Here is a 15,515-nt window from a genome sequence, read left to right on the forward strand (position 1 = left end):
CTGTTTCCTGTTAGCCAAATCCCCTAACATTCTATTATGTTAAACCCAACATCATGAAATCTTATTTTGTCCAGTAGCCTTTTAAGTGGCATCTTATTAAATGCACCACATCTAGTGGTTCCCCTTTATCCACCCTGCTTTTTACATCCTCAAAGGACTGTAAAACTTGTCAAACATAGTTTCCCTTTCACTAAACCATGTTGATTCTGCCTGATTGTATTATAAGACCATAGGATCTAGGAGCAGAAGTAGACCATTCGGCCCATCGAGTCTGCTCGGCCATTCAATGAGATCATGACTGATCTGATATAAGCCTCAGCTCCACTTTCCCGCCTTATCCCCATAACCCTTGATTCCCTCGCTGATTAAAAATCTGTCTCTCTCAGCCTTGAACATGCTTAACGGCCCAGCCTCTACAGCTCTCTGCAGTAAAGAATTCCACAGATTCACTCCCCTCTGAGCGAAGAAATTCCTCCTCATCTCTGTCTCAAATGGGCGACCCCTCACTGGGATCACACCCTCTGGTCCGAGACTCTCCCACAAGAGGAAACAACCTCTCAGCATCGACCCTGTCGAGCCCCCTGAGAATCCGATACGCCTCAATAAGGTCGCCTCTCTCATTCTAAACTCCAATGAATACAGCCCGGCCTACTCAACCTCGCCTCATTAGAAACCCCCCCCCCCCATCTCCGGGATCAGCCTAGTCAACCTTCTCTGGACTGCCTCCAATGCCAGTACATCTTTCCTTAGATAAAGGGGGCAAAACTGGCACGTTGTTCCAGAAAATTATGATTTTTCTAAATGTTCGGCCACTACTTCGGCAAGAATGGATTCCAGCATTTTCCCAGTGACAGATGTCACACTAACCAGCCTATAGATTCCTACTTTCTGTCTCCCTCCATTCTGAAATAGAGATTGTGATTCTCCCACCCACTGAGACCTTTCTCCGATAAATCCATAAGTCCATAAGACATAGGAGCAGAATTAGGCCATTCGGCCCATCGGATCTGCTCCACGATTCAATCATGGCTGATATTTTTCTCATCCCCATTCTCCTGTCCTCTCCATATTACCCCTGATCCCCTTATTGATCAAGAACCGATCTGTCTCTGTCTTAAAGACACTCAGTGATTTGGCCTCCACAGCCTTCTGCGGCAAAGAGTTCCACAGATTCACCACCCTCTGGCTGAAGAAATTCCTCCTCATCTCTGTTTTAAAGGATCGTCCCTTCAGTCTGAGGCTGTGTCCTCTGGTTCTAGTTTTTCCTGCAAGTGGAAACATCCTCTCCACGTCCACTCTATCCAGGCCTCACAGTATCCTGTAAGTTTCAATAAGGTCCCCCATCATCCTTCTAAACTCGAACGAGTACAGACCCACTCAACCGTTCCTCATACGACAAGCTCTTCATTCCAGGGATCAGTCTGAGGAATAAGTAGTTCGGTAAAGTTAGGAGTAGATACTAATACAGACGATTAGAGGATTAGGGTAGCGGACTTTTAAACATCTCTAGCTTAGGCTGGAGAAAATGGGTAGCAGTCTAATTGCCGGTAACTGGGATTTCGCAAAGCATGAAGAGGGGGATGGGCAGCCATTAGGACCATTTCTTGTTACAGGAGAGACTGGTGAGAGGGGTCTCAGAATTAAGGAACGCGGAGGAAAGCCTTTGGGAGCTTTGTATTTGTCACCGTTACCTTATTTGGTCGTGCGTATGTGAAACTCGATGCTGAATCCATGTGCGTGAAACCAGATGCTGTGCTCCCTTTGTCTCACTCGCTCTGGAAGTGTCAAGAGACATGGAGTCTCCTGCCTTTTTAATCAGACTGAGTGGAGCTTGCAAGCTATTTGAAATAAAATAAATCAATACCTACAATCCGACTCAGGGGTTGACTGAGACTAGACTGAGGGCAGAAACAATTCAATATCGTCAATTCTTGCGAACCTCCTCTGGACCCTTTCCAAGGCCAGCACATCCTTCCTTAGATACGGGGCCCAAAACTGCTCACAATACTCCAAATGGGGTCTGACCAGAGCCTTATACAGCCTCAGATGTACATCCCTCCTCTTGTATTCTAGCCCTCTCGACGTGAATGCGAACAATGCATTTGCCTTCTTTCAAGGCAGGTGCTCAAGTTCAGCGGACTTTTGAAGTCAATCTTTTGTCCCATCAGTTTTCCTCTCGTAATTATTTTGGGGTCCTCGCTCCCAATTTGCCTATTGATTATCTACTACTCCTGGGTTGTTTTTTATATCTTCTACTGTGAAGCTTGTTCAAAGCCTCTGCCATCTCCTACTTTCTGGTCATGAATTCCCCAGTTTCACCCACCGTGGGCTCGACGCCTCGATCATTCACAACCAGACGGAAAGGTTCTGCAGAAAATTTCACAACGTACTTTCTCATCTCCATTTCCCATTCCAGGCCCCGGTAAAGGAACAGCAGGAGCGGATGGGAAGAAGATCCCCAATCTCGTTGCCTATGTTCTCCTGGGGCTCTTTGTCCTGTTGATGATCATATTCGTCGTTGGATTGTTGAAATGTAAGTTCTTGAAAGTGTGTCATATGCGGGTGGCGTTGAGAATCTTAAGGGAAGGCCGATGATCCTTCAGAACTGACTGAAGGGATCACCGAACAAGTTTTCAAGTTTTAAGACTTTCACTGTAACAAACAGTCTAAATGCAACCTTAGGTAAACACTATTTGTTCGGCACCTTTGGCTCTCAACCACACTCACAATTTAACTTTTAGCAATACAAAAGATCTACTGTTTTAGTTCTTCTTTACTTTGTAAGGTGCACTTCATTCTCCGAGAACCAATCCAAAGCTATTCTCCACTTCCAATGGCCTACTTTCCCAGCCAGCATTAATCCCAGAAATAACTTTCATTGTGAGGGTTGACCTGGAGATTCCTTCTCTCTAGCCAAGGCTAGACAGATCTTCCAGCCTCCTTTAATTCCTCAGGAGCTCAGTCTCTTCAGTCTGACTGTGAGCTCCCACCTGCATTCTGCATGGGTGAAACATAGGGTCATATTCTTTCTTTCCTTTAGGTGCAGGACTAGATGCCTCTATCTCCTGCTCTCTCTGTCAGATTCTTGCAGACTGACATGTGCCTGTGAGTTGCGGGAATACCTTAGAAAAACAGTAACCCGCTACCACAATGGCTTTCTGTGAATCATTTCACTCTCAAGGCTTAATGCCATGGCAGCATGAATCACCTAAGCCTTGTATCCAGGTAGACATGCTAATTAGCTACTCTCCACATTCCTAACTCCCATTCTATCATGGAATTAAACTGATAGCCTCCAACAAAAACCTGGCATGCGTAATGACTTCCCTGTGAGATTAGCAGCCCACCTGGAGTCAGTACAACTGCTCTGTTCAGGGTTTATAGGTGTGAATATCCAGCACCTTCTCAGGAAACCTGCCCCCCCACTTCCCACCTTAAAGAACAAAGTCACCTCGGCTTGTTGTTGGACAGAATTCAGAGTAGGCCCCACTTAAATTTCTTTATTCTTTCATAGGATGCGGAAATTGCTGGCTAGTCCATCCCTAAGTTCCTCAGTCACACCCATTTGGAGGCAGTTCTGTTGCTTGAGATGGTTGGAGTTGGGGGAGTGCCGACAATAACTCTTTCGTTTTCAGTTAAACAGGTCTCCACCGAAATTGAAGATTTCAGGGATGATGTCACGATGCAAATTGCAAAGCTGAAGAGGGGTAAGTGTTTGTCAGCGTGTCCCGTGTTCAATACGGCCCAATCAAACGGAGGCGCCTCATTACTGGACCAGTATTGGATTCGTTCAGAATGACTCTCCAATGCCCCCCAGTGGCCCAGTGAGTAAGTGCAATGTGTGGGACGTGTCTGCGTGGGTTTCCTCCGGGTGCTCCGGTTTCCTCCCACAGTCCAAAGATGTACAGGTTAGGTGGATTGGCCAGGATAAATTGCCCTTAGTGTCCAAAATTGCCCTGAGTGTTGGGTGGGGATACTGGGTTATGGGGATAGGGTAGAGGTGTTGACCTTGTGTAGGGTGCTCTTTCCAAGAGCCGGTGCAGACTCAACGGGCCGAATGGTCTCCTCCTGCACTGTAAATTCTATGATAATCTATGATAATCCACAGGATCCACTTGTCCTGCAGTCAGGGCCGCAGCCTCTCTCCTTCTTATGTGGTCCACGCGCCTTCCAATTGTCTCCTTTGTAGGTCCACCAGATAGGATACGGGCCTTGCGACTATTCCCCACAGGTAACCATGGTGATCCGACCCCCAGTTTCCAAAAAAATTGAGATCATCTGCTTTGAAAGATCTGTTACCTTTTGTCGTGTCTGGGTATTTACATCGAAATATAGAAAATAGAAGCAGGAGGAGGCCATTCGACCCTTCGAGCCTGCTCCGCCATTCATTATGATCATGGCTGATCATCAAGTTCAATACCCTGATCCCGCCTTCCCCCCCATATCCTTTTATTCCTTTACCCACATGAACTGTATCTAATTCCTTCTTGAAACCACACAAAGTTTGGCCTCACCTCCAGCCCTCCCGCCAAATTGGGGAACGCCAGATCCGGCCGAGTTCGGAGACGTCGCCCCAGCAGCAGATCCGCTCGTGTGACCCCCCCCCCCCGGTGGCAATGGGGGAGGTGGTGTTGTAAGACAGGGGGTAATTGTCTAGCTCATTCACAATGGCCTATCTGGCTGTTACTCCATCGCGGGTGTGAAGGCCCGGACCACTGTCTCCGCCAGGCCGCTCGAGGCTGGGGCTGGGTGATAAGGGGCTCTGTGGGTGTGTCGGGTACCCTTGGCTCAGTTCCTCCCTTGTAAAAGCAGTGCCGTTATCCGAAACAATAACTTCTGGGAGGCCGTGTATCGCACAAATCTGTCTTGATCTGTGGATGGCGGCTACCAAAATTGTACATATTTCCTGGACATCTGATCACTTAGAACGGGCTACCACACAGAACCAGGAACGTTTTCCTCAGGAAGGGACCAGAAAAATCTATTTGGAATCTTGCCCAAGGGCAGCCAGCCCTTTCCCAGGGATGTGGTTGAGTTGCAGACGGCAGGGTCTGCTGTAACTGGCCGAAATCACACCAGTGGACCAAACTTTCGATGCCCAGCAACCAGATGTCGCTCCTAGCCAGCACCTTCATTTTGGTCTTGTCCGGGATGCGTGCGGTGTAGCTCTCTCCCGCTGGAGGTTCTACCGCTGCCCGGGAACACCAAAGGAATACCCCGCCTTCGCACCTCAGTTTGTTCTTCCTCAGCTGGTCGGGTCTGAGCTGCTCCAATTTATCGTGTCGGCCGCCCGAAACCATCCGCTTCATTTCAGACAGGACTGCGAACGGCTGGGCCCAATATGATGATGCGGGCAAGGTGCCCTAGAAATTTAAAGCCAGGGCAATTTCCTGTGGCATCGAGGGCGGAACCACGCTCTGAGGGAGCGGGAGCCGTCTCAGAGCGCCGGCATTGGACACCTAAGTCCCGGGCCGATGTTGGGAAACGTAACCGTAGGCAACCAAACCCAGAGCCCAAGGCCGAAGCAATGGCTGCCTAACCTCGCCGACAGCCGTTTGTGATCAGCGGTGATGGTACAATGGCGGCCTGTAAACATATTGGTGAAACGTTTTCACCCTGCATCCTACTGCTAGGCCCTCCTCCTCAATTTCCGGACATCTTTTTCCGGCCTCGGTTACTGTCCAGGAGGCCAAAGCGGTGGGTCGATCGTGCTGTCTTCCATTTTGTGTGATAGGGCGGCTCCTCTACCCCATAGGGCGAAGCTTCACACGACGATGCTGTGCCGACCATTTACCCTAATCTAAGATCAACCTAACCTACACCCCTTCAATTTACTGCTGTCCATGTGCCCGTCTAAGAGTCGCTTAAATGGCCCTCATGACTCTGACTCCACCACCTCTGCTGGCAGTGCATTCCACACACCCACCACTCTCTGTGTAAAGAACCTACCTCTGACATCTCCCCTGTACCTTCCTCCAATCACCTTAAAATTATGTCCCCTTGTGACAGCCAGTTCCACCCTGCTGCTGTGCTGTACTGTTCTATGTTCTATGTAAAGGTTACTTGCTTGTCTGGGTCAAAGTGAACTAGTAAATTGGACGATTGTACAGCCACTCTGACCTGTTCGAAGGCCTGTTGCCTGTTGCGGATCTTTCCAGTGGCAACTTGCTATTTCTTTAGGAGGTGATGCAAGGGCCCAATGTGGTTGCTAGGTTTGGTATAAATCAGCCGTAATAATTGACAACACCCAGAAATTATTTTAATTCCAGGATGTTTCTCAATGCAGGAACCTCTCTGATTGCTTCGACCTGACCTTCTTCGGGGTCTCGGCCCAGGGCACCAACTTTAAACCCCAAATACGTAACTTCACTGGCCTGAAAACTGATTTTTTTTTTCCCTTTTCAGTCTTGCGTCTCTAAACCTCTTTAGGACTTCCTCCAGGCTGGCCAAATGTTCCTCCTGTGAAGTCCCCGTCACCAGGACATTGTTCAAGTGCACCACGACTTTTAGAATTCCCTGCAGCAAATTCTCCATCATTCGTTGGAAGATTTTGCACGGAGACAATATGCCAAAGGGCAATCTTGTATCCCGGAGCATGTCCTTATTTGTGTTGATCGTTGCATATTTTCTGGAGTCTTTGTCGAGCTCAAGTATTGGGTAAGCATGGATCAAGTCGAGCTTTGGATATGTGAGCACCCCCCCCCCCCCCCCCAGCTTTGTGCAAAGATCTCCTCTCTTTAGGATAGGACACCTGTTGAGTTGGGCCGTTTGGTTCATGGTGAGTTCGTAATCGCCACAGATCCTGACAGTGCGGTCAAGTTTTACAACGGGAACAATAGAAGTCACCCAGTCAGAGAACTACACCGGCCTTATGCTTCTTATAAATCCTTCAAGCTTCTCAATTCAGCCTCAAGTTTCTGATGCAGAGCATATGGAACAGGCCGGGTTCTGAAGAATTTTGGTGTGGACTGCGGTTGACATACGTTTTGGCCTTGGCCCCTTGTATCCGCCCCAGCTCATTTTGAAAAACATCTTCGTACTTGCACAGAATCTCTTAAAAGGCTCCACGCAATATTTTAAACATTTCTGGCCAGTATAGCTTTACCTGTCATAGTCAGTCACGCCACGTGAAGTTTGGCCTCTGACCTCCCTCAACGATCCTGGGTAATTGAGCAGATTTATGCTGATACGACACTGGTGCAGTTGTGGTACTTAATATCCTTAGGGTTTTCCCCGTATAAGTTACTAACTCGGCAGCCACACTGCTTAACCTCAGGGGGTTAGACTCCTGCTCGTAGATTCTCAAAGGTTTGTTCTCCCACAACTGTGGCAAAAGTGCCCGTGTCAACCTCCATTCTCAATGGTCGCCCGTTTACCATTAGGACTATCTCGATGGGAGCCGCCTTGTTCAACTTGGCCATGTTGAACTTAAATGTCTCGGATTCTTCCTCAGAATCTTCCTCTACTTCATGTGTTTTTGTTTTAAACTGGCTCATCACCGTTCTTGAATGTGGCCCTTCCTGTTACAATCGAAGCAAATTAAATCTTTGCGATGGCAGATATCCTGAGGATGATCTCCCCCACACCCATATCAACATTCTTGGGCTGACAGCCCGTTTTTTTCTTTTGCTTCTGTCCACGATCCTGCTTCTGGTATCTCTGTTTGGTCTCCTCTCTGCCTGCCACTCGGAGTCCTCATTGAGTAGCCATTCCCCTCCAGAGTTGACTCACCTCACCGTCCTGCACACAATGTAGCTCAGAAGCATTTTAGGCACATCTAGTGGCTTCAGATATCCCTATCGTTTTATCCGGGGATATTTTTGTTTCTGCTAACAGTTTCCTTTGGATTGTCAGATTGTTAACACCGCAAACCAACCGATCGCGTAACATGTCACTGAATGACCAGCCGAGTTCCCGGTGCTTAGCCGTTTGACGAAGTCTTGCTCCAAATACAGAAGTGGTCTCCCCTGGGTTCCTGATGGCCGAATTGAATTTATCCCGTTGCATTATGCTAGAGGCACTGCCGTTGTAATGTTCCTTCCCTAACCGATCAAACGGCTTGGTATCCGGAGCTTTTGGAGATTTTAAACTTCTAATGACATCTTCTAATAAGTCTGGGGTCCGCACATCGTAAGCAAGTTCACTTATTCTTTGTCTTCTCCAGTAATGTAATTAGCAGTGAAAAAGTACTGGAGCCTCTCAATGTATTGGCCCCAGTCTCCAGCCCCCCGATCAAAAGGATCGAGTTTTCCTGTTTGTGTCATTATTTTTCACTCACTGTAACTGCCGAGATCACTTCTCTTTCCTTCACTGGAAATCTCGGTTGGCGCCCCCTTCCCCCTCGAATTGTGGAACTCGTGACCATAGTCCGATTTATCCTCGTCGCCAATGTAATAGGCTTCGATGCTTAAATCTCAAAGTGATTGATTCAAACACTGGGTAGAGATTGCATTTGTTATAAATTCTGTGAACTGATGTTTGTCTTCCATTTGCAGAGTTGGGTGATCAAATAAGGAACGACCATTTGCAGCTGGTGAAAGGACAGAGAGAACTGGGCAACAAAAGTAAGTCAACATTCATCCTGTCACAGCAGACAGGCTAACTTCTCGATTGTTACAATACCCAGACCAGACCCCAATTTACATCAGGAAACAGGATGGGACCCCAACAGCTTTTCAATTAACAGTTAAACATTTCTTACAAAATAAAGAAAGGTCTTTGAGCTAACTTTCCCATCTACTTCTAATGTTTCAATGAAGCAAAATCCACACACACACTGGTCAAATGCCACTTATTAATAAAGTTAACACTCTGTGGCTGACAGGTTTATTCACAATGTCCTTGGGAGAGAAGCTTTCAGAAGTCAGTCACCTCCTTTCCTCAGAACCTAGAGCAGAATTCTAAAAATGAAACTAAAAACAGATACAGGGCAGGGCTGAAAATGAAACTAAAATCAGACCCAACCCCTCCCATTAGTGACATCACAGCCTGCCTGTTAACCCTTGATCCCTGTGGTACACCACTGGACACCGGCCTCTAGTCACACAAATAGCCTTCTACCACCACCTTCTGTCTCCGATCACTATGCCAATTTAGGATCCAACTTGCCACGTTGCCCTGGATCCTATGTGCTTTATCCTTATTTATTATTCTCATGTGGGACCTTTTCATGTGGGACCTTGTGAAAGACTTTGTTGAAATCCATATAATCTACATCCACTGCACTACCCTCATCTGCACACCTGGTCATCTCCTCAAAAAATTCAATCAAATTTGTGAGGTATGACCTCCCTCTGACAAAGCCATGCTGACTATCCAAATCAAACCTTGCCTCTCCAAGTGGAGATTGGTTTTGTCCTTCAGAATTTTCTCCAATAGTTTCCCCACCACTAACGTGAGACTCACTGGTCTGTAATTCCCTGGATTATCTCTACCACCCTTCTTGAAAAGTGGAACCACATTAGCTGTCCTCCAGTCCTCTGGTACCTCCCCTGTGGCCAGAGAGGAATTAAAAATTTGGGTCAGAGCCCCTGCAATCTCCTCCCTCATCTCCCGCTGCAGCCTGGGATACAACACATCTGGACCTGGGGACTTGTCCACTTTCAAGCACGCTAAAACCTCCAAAACCTCCTCATTCCCTATGCCAAACTAGTCAAGAACCTCACTGTCCCTGTGCCTGAATTCTGTGCCCACATCCTCCTTCCCCAAAGTGAGAACAGACGTGACATACTCGTTTAACACCTTACCAATGTCATCCGGCTTGACGCACAGATTACCCCTTGGTCCCTAATGGGTCCCACTCTTTCCTTCGTTATCCTCTTCCCTTGATATTTAAAGAATATCTTGGGATTCCCCCTAATCTTACCCGCCAGTGCTTTGCCATGTCCCCTCTCTACTCTCTGAATTGCTTTTTTGAGTGTGTCCCCTGCACATCCACGAGGGTCTCTGTAAATTTGCTCCCTTTGTACCTGTTAAAAGCCTCTCTTTTCCTTCCTATCAAATCCTAAATATTCCTAGACATCCAGGGACCTCTGGACTTGTTGCTTCTACATTTCACCCTGAAGAGAACACATTGGACCTGTATTCCTGTATGAAGCCCCCACCCCCCCGCTCCCCCCCCCCCCCCCACCCCCACCGCCAGTGGTACTTTGGCCAGATTTTGTCTTATTTTAATAAAATCAGCCTTCCCCGAATCCAAAACCCTTCTTTGCAGACCTTCTGTATCCTTTTCCACAAAAATTTCAAAACCTAATTCTGTTGTGATCGCTATCACTAAAATGCTCCCCCACTGCCACCTCGAACACTTGTCCGGCTTCGTTCTCTAGGTCAAGCACTGCGCCGTCCCTTGTTGGACCTTCAAAAGTTAGTGTTAAAAAGTTCTCTGGAATACAATTCAAGAAATCAGCTCCCTCTTGAAGAGTTTCAACTCAGCAAAGGTCTGAGCAAATTGAATTCTTGCTTCAATCTCCCTCCAGACATTCTCTTCCTCTCTGTGCAGAACTTCCCCGAGTGTCACGTTACATTCAAACATCCGTTCAAAGGGGCCTTTGCCCAATAGGAAGTAACAGTTCGGACCCAGTATTCTTATTTCCCAGTTTTTACTGCTGTTTTTTTTCCTTCTGGCAGGGAGATGTTTTTCTTTCCACCCCCACCCCCCCTCCCCCCACCCCTCCATCCCATCTCCCGACTTTAAATCCTGAAGCTCTGCTGTGGATATTCCACATGGAGAGGGTGAACGCATCTGGTGTGACATCGAGAAAACATAATATGAATGGATGAAGCTGAGCGACAGTTTCATCTGCTTTTCCCTGTTCGCCAGGGCCAATCACAGAGACCATCGACGGGAGGGTGAATTCTTCTGCGGCTTGATTCTCCACCCCCTGTACAGGTCGGCACGAGCAACAACCAGGGGTTGAGGCCGAACGCAAATGTGAGACCTTGACAGCTGCAGTTCTCATGTTGAGCCAGCGGGTGGCAGCAACATTCCACCGTCGGGCACAGCGGTGTCCCCACCTCCCCCCCCCCGCCCCCTCAGCAATTGCCCCCTGCTGGAGTTCGATCCCCTTTCAAACGATCGCTCACTTGACTGCTTGGAAACGGTCCCTGTAACCCTAACTGCAGAATGCTGGGCCTCGTATTTGCAGAGGTTCCTCCAGGTTGATTGATGGGATGGGGGGAGAGGGGGATTAGAATCATAGAAAGCTGATGGCACAGAAAGAGGTCGCTCATCGACCTGTGGACCTTCACTCCAAGCTCCCTCGCTTCCTCTACACCTCTCTGTGTCCTCCCATTTATTGTGTAATCCATTGTCCTGTTTGACCCCCCCAAATGCATCACCTCACCCTTCCCCAGGTTGAATCTTGCAGTCTAAATTTGCAGGCCAATTTTTGTATTGTCGACAAACCTCTCGATCATTCTCCCTACATTAATCTATCATCATTAATTTTTAATCTTTTGTAAGGGCCACGAAGAATCCAGCACGAGTTTTAAGGATACAAAGTAATAACATTTATTTACTATAACATATAAACATAACAGTAGCAGTAACTTCCCTTGCTGCACATTCCTTCCTGTTGGTTCCAAACTGGCCAGCTTTATTTATACTAGGAGTTTACTAGTGGTTTCTCCGCCCCCCCTCATTGGGGAAGCTCATACTCCCACAGGATTGTGGGATAGTCATTAGTCCCCAGCCAATGGTAAGTAGGCAGGTTATAACAATATCACAAAAAGCAGAGGACCCTGCAGAACCTCACTAGCTCCACAAATCACCCATTTGTTATTTTTTCATGGCTGTCACTAGCTGGGCCCAGCATTTGTCGCCCAGCCCTAAATTGCCCTTCGAACTGAGGGGCTCGCTTGCCCATTTCAAGGAACAGTTTAGAGTCAACCACATTGCTGTGGGTCTGGAGTCACATGTAGGCCAGACCGGGTAAGGGCGGCAGATTTCCTTCCCCAAAGGGGCATTAGTGAACCAGACGGGATTTAACAACAGTTAGACATTTAATTCCATCATCTGCCATGTTGGGATTTGAACCCGCCTCCCCCAGAGCATTAGGCTGGGTCTCTGGATGCCTAGTCGAGCGACAATACCACCTCACCTCCTGCCACTGAGCCCGTTTTATATCCAGCTTTCTGCATTCCCCTGGAATTTCAGACAATCATAGGATCCCTGCAGAGCAGAAGGTGGCCATTTGGCTGATTGAGTCTGCACTGTCCCTCTGAAAGATCTCCGGAGGCCCACTTCCCCCACCCTATCCCCATCACCTCTTTTCTTTAAAATTTAGAGGGCCCAATTCATTTTTTCCAATTAAGGGGCAATTTGGCGTGTTCAATCCACCTACCCGGCACATCTTTGGGTTGTGGGGGCGAAACCCACGCGAACACGGGGAGAATGTGCAAACTCCACACGGACAGTGACCCCGAGCCGGGATCGAACCTGGGACGTGAGGCAGTTGTGCTAACCACAACCTAATCATCTTTGGACACCAAGGGGGCAATTTCTGGCACGGCCAACCCACCTAACCTGCACCTTATGGACACTAAGGGGCAATTTATCATGGCCAATCCCCCTAACCAGCACATCTATGGACCGTGGGAGGAAACCGGAGCACCCGGAGGAAACCCACGCAGACACGGGGAGAACGTGCAGACTCCGCACAGACAGTGACCCGAAGCCGAAATGGACCCCGGGTCCCTGGCGCTGTGAGGCAGCCGTGTTTTCACCGTTTTTCATAGAATTTACAGTGCAGAAGGAGGCCATTCAGCCCATCGAGTCTGCACCGGCTCTTGGAAAGAGCACCCTACCCAAAGTCAACACCTCCACCCTATCCCCATACCTCAGTATCCCCACCCAACACTAAGGGCAATTTTGGACACTAAGGGCAATTTATCACGGCCAATCCACCTAACCTGCACATCTTTGGACTGTGGGAGGAAACCGTAGCACCCAGGGGAAACCCACGCACACACGGGGAGGATGTGCAGACTCCGCACAGACAGTGACCCAAGCCGGAATCGAACCTGGGACCCTGGAGCTGTGAAGCAATTGTGCTATCCACAATGCTACCATGCTGCCCACGGTGTTGAGAGGAGGAAGCTCATGATCTCATTGAATGGCAGAGCAGACCCAAGGGCTGAATGGCCTGCTCCTGCTCCCAGAGCACTGCGCTGGCATGTTTTATGTTAGCTATGATGTGGGCCTGATTTCCCCTCCCGTTCCCGACCAATATTACTCAGATTATGCTCGGGTCTTACTCTTGTTATGGGCCAGGGTTTAGAGAACCCCAAAGTGTATCATGGAATTCACTTGACCCACAACTTTTACTAGATTGTGGTATGGGGAGCACACGGCCCATTCTACAGGTGTGGTACAACAGAAATGGAAAAGTATTTTTTAAAGCAAAACAATGTTTATTCTATGAACTCAAGTTAACCTTTTAAAACATACAATGAACATCTTAGCAACCATTGATTCAAATACAACCCCCAAAGAATACAACACTAAGTAATCCTTTAAGCTTTCCTTTTAACATCCATATGACTTAAAAACAATACCTTTATCAGAAGCACATCAGGTTAAAGTCACTACTGAAAACATTTCTAATTCTGAATTCACCAAATGATCAAGAGATAGTCTTTTCATGGCAGAGAGATCAACAGTACACCTACTCTGTCTGGCTTCAGCTCCAACACTGAAAACAAAACTAAAACCCACCCTGCAGCAAACAGCCTAAAACTAAAGTAAAAAGCTGACAGACAGCCCAGCTCCACCCACTCACTGACATCATTGCAGTAATAAACACCCATTTCTTAAAGGTACTCCCACATGACACACTGCCTTCCCTTCGTGAGTAGGTCGGGCCTGCACACATTGGAGATTAGAAGGTGGTGAGACGACCTTATTGAAACACAGAAGATCCCGAGGAGACGTGGGTGGCTGCTGAGAGGGTCCTTCCCCTTGTGGGAGAGTCTGGAACTACACGACACCTACTTAAGGCTGAGATGCAAATCAATTATTTCTCTCTGAGGGTCACTGGTCAGTGGAATTCTCTTTCCCAAGGAGCAGTGGGCAGGGTCATTGAATATATTCAAGGGCCGGGGTTTTGGTCGACGAGGGTTCTGGGGGTGGGGGAGGAGGGCAAACAGGAAATTGAAATTGAGGCCGTAACCTGGTCAACTTTGAGCTTATCGAATGGTGGAACAGGATGAAGTTTGGGATTCAGCCGGCCCGGCTCCAGCTAATTTGTCGAAACCAAATAAACTAAATTAAATGAACTGAGGTACAAAATAAAAGGGACGGCCTCTTTAAAGGGATACTGCCGCAAACGGACACAAATCACAAGTGAGACTTAAAATATCAATTTAAAATGTGATTAATGTGGTCACTAAGTACAGCCCCTGCGGTGCACACCGGGCACGGAAGTCTCGACGGTGCCCCGTGGACACAGTGGGGGCGATTCTCCGATATGGAGGCCAAGTGATCGCGCCGTCGTGAACGCCGTCATGATTCATGACGGCGCGAACAGGGCCCGGGCATGACCTAATCTGGCCCCCACAGGCGGCAAATGGGCACCATGCCAACCCGCGCAGGCGCGGGGAACGTCTTACGCGCGCCAGCCCCTTACCAACATGGCGCCGGTGTTCTGGGGGGGGGGGGGGGCCCGCCGATCGGTGCGCCCGAAAGCGAGCCAGACCCCATCGGAGGCCACCCCGGTGAAGGAGCCCCCCCTCCCTCCCCCACAGGCCGCCCCCTCCCCCCAGCGTTCCCGCAGTGTTCCCGCCGGCAGCGACCAGGGATGGGCGGCGCCGGCAGGAACCTGTCGTGTCGTAGCGGCCGCTCTGCCCGCCCGGGCCGGAGAATCGGCGCTCGCCGGTTCTCCGAGCGGCCCGGTGCGAATCACGTGCCGCTGGCTTCCGGGGGGGTGGGAGAATCGCGTGCGGGGTCGGGGCGGCGTGGCGCGATTCGCGCGGCGCCCCGGCGATTCTCCCACCCGGCGTGGGGGGGTGGGGGGGAGAATAGCGCCCAGTGTGCTCCCTTTCCAGGGACAAACAACCATGAGGTTAGAGGGGCAGACAGTGGGGTTGGTCGACCCTCCCGGCCGCCCGCCGCTTGGACCTGTTGATAGCAATTTTGGGCAGGCCCGGGAGCAGAGGGACGAGGAGGTACTGCTGCCTCCCCGCCCCTTTCTGCACCTGGCCCAGCCGGGCTCCAGACCTCCTGATCCTGGGAGAAGTCTCTGAACCAGGAGGTGACAAGAGGTTTAATAGCCCTTGTCCAAGCGGAGGATCTGGGTTGTTATTTGTGAGGCTCCAGCCTCCGTAAAGACCCAGGAAGTGACACGCGGCTACCACTGTGCGACGGTGGTGAGGGAGTGAATGGTGGAGGTAGTGGCTGGGGAGGCCTATCAAACTGGCTGCTTTGTCCTGGATGGTGTCGAGCTTCTCGGTCGAGGATGGTCCAGGGAATTTTTGTTTTAATTTATTCACGGGATGGGGGTGTCGCTGGTTAGGCCCAG

At 49.2% G+C, this 15,515-nt stretch overlaps 2 protein-coding genes across 5 annotated transcripts in view; one reads left to right on the plus strand and one right to left on the minus strand.

Moving 5' to 3' along the window:
- The window catches only part of LOC140403402 (uncharacterized), a 960,939-nt gene that overhangs the window by 480,942 nt on the left and 464,482 nt on the right, over positions 1–15,515 (minus strand). The window lies entirely within an intron of this gene.
- The window catches only part of LOC140403353 (uncharacterized), a 185,420-nt gene that overhangs the window by 156,161 nt on the left and 13,744 nt on the right, over positions 1–15,515 (plus strand). For all 4 annotated transcript variants that reach the window (XM_072491256.1, XM_072491257.1, XM_072491254.1 and 1 more), the window contains 3 exons: positions 2,417–2,533; positions 3,636–3,707; positions 8,496–8,564. In XM_072491256.1, the coding sequence (XP_072347357.1) occupies positions 2,417–2,533; positions 3,636–3,707; positions 8,496–8,564 (258 nt within the window). The remainder of the gene's footprint in view (positions 1–2,416; positions 2,534–3,635; positions 3,708–8,495; positions 8,565–15,515) is intronic.

Source organism: Scyliorhinus torazame, chromosome 27 (assembly GCF_047496885.1).
Source record: "Scyliorhinus torazame isolate Kashiwa2021f chromosome 27, sScyTor2.1, whole genome shotgun sequence".
NCBI classification, from domain to species: Eukaryota; Metazoa; Chordata; class Chondrichthyes; order Carcharhiniformes; family Scyliorhinidae; genus Scyliorhinus; species Scyliorhinus torazame.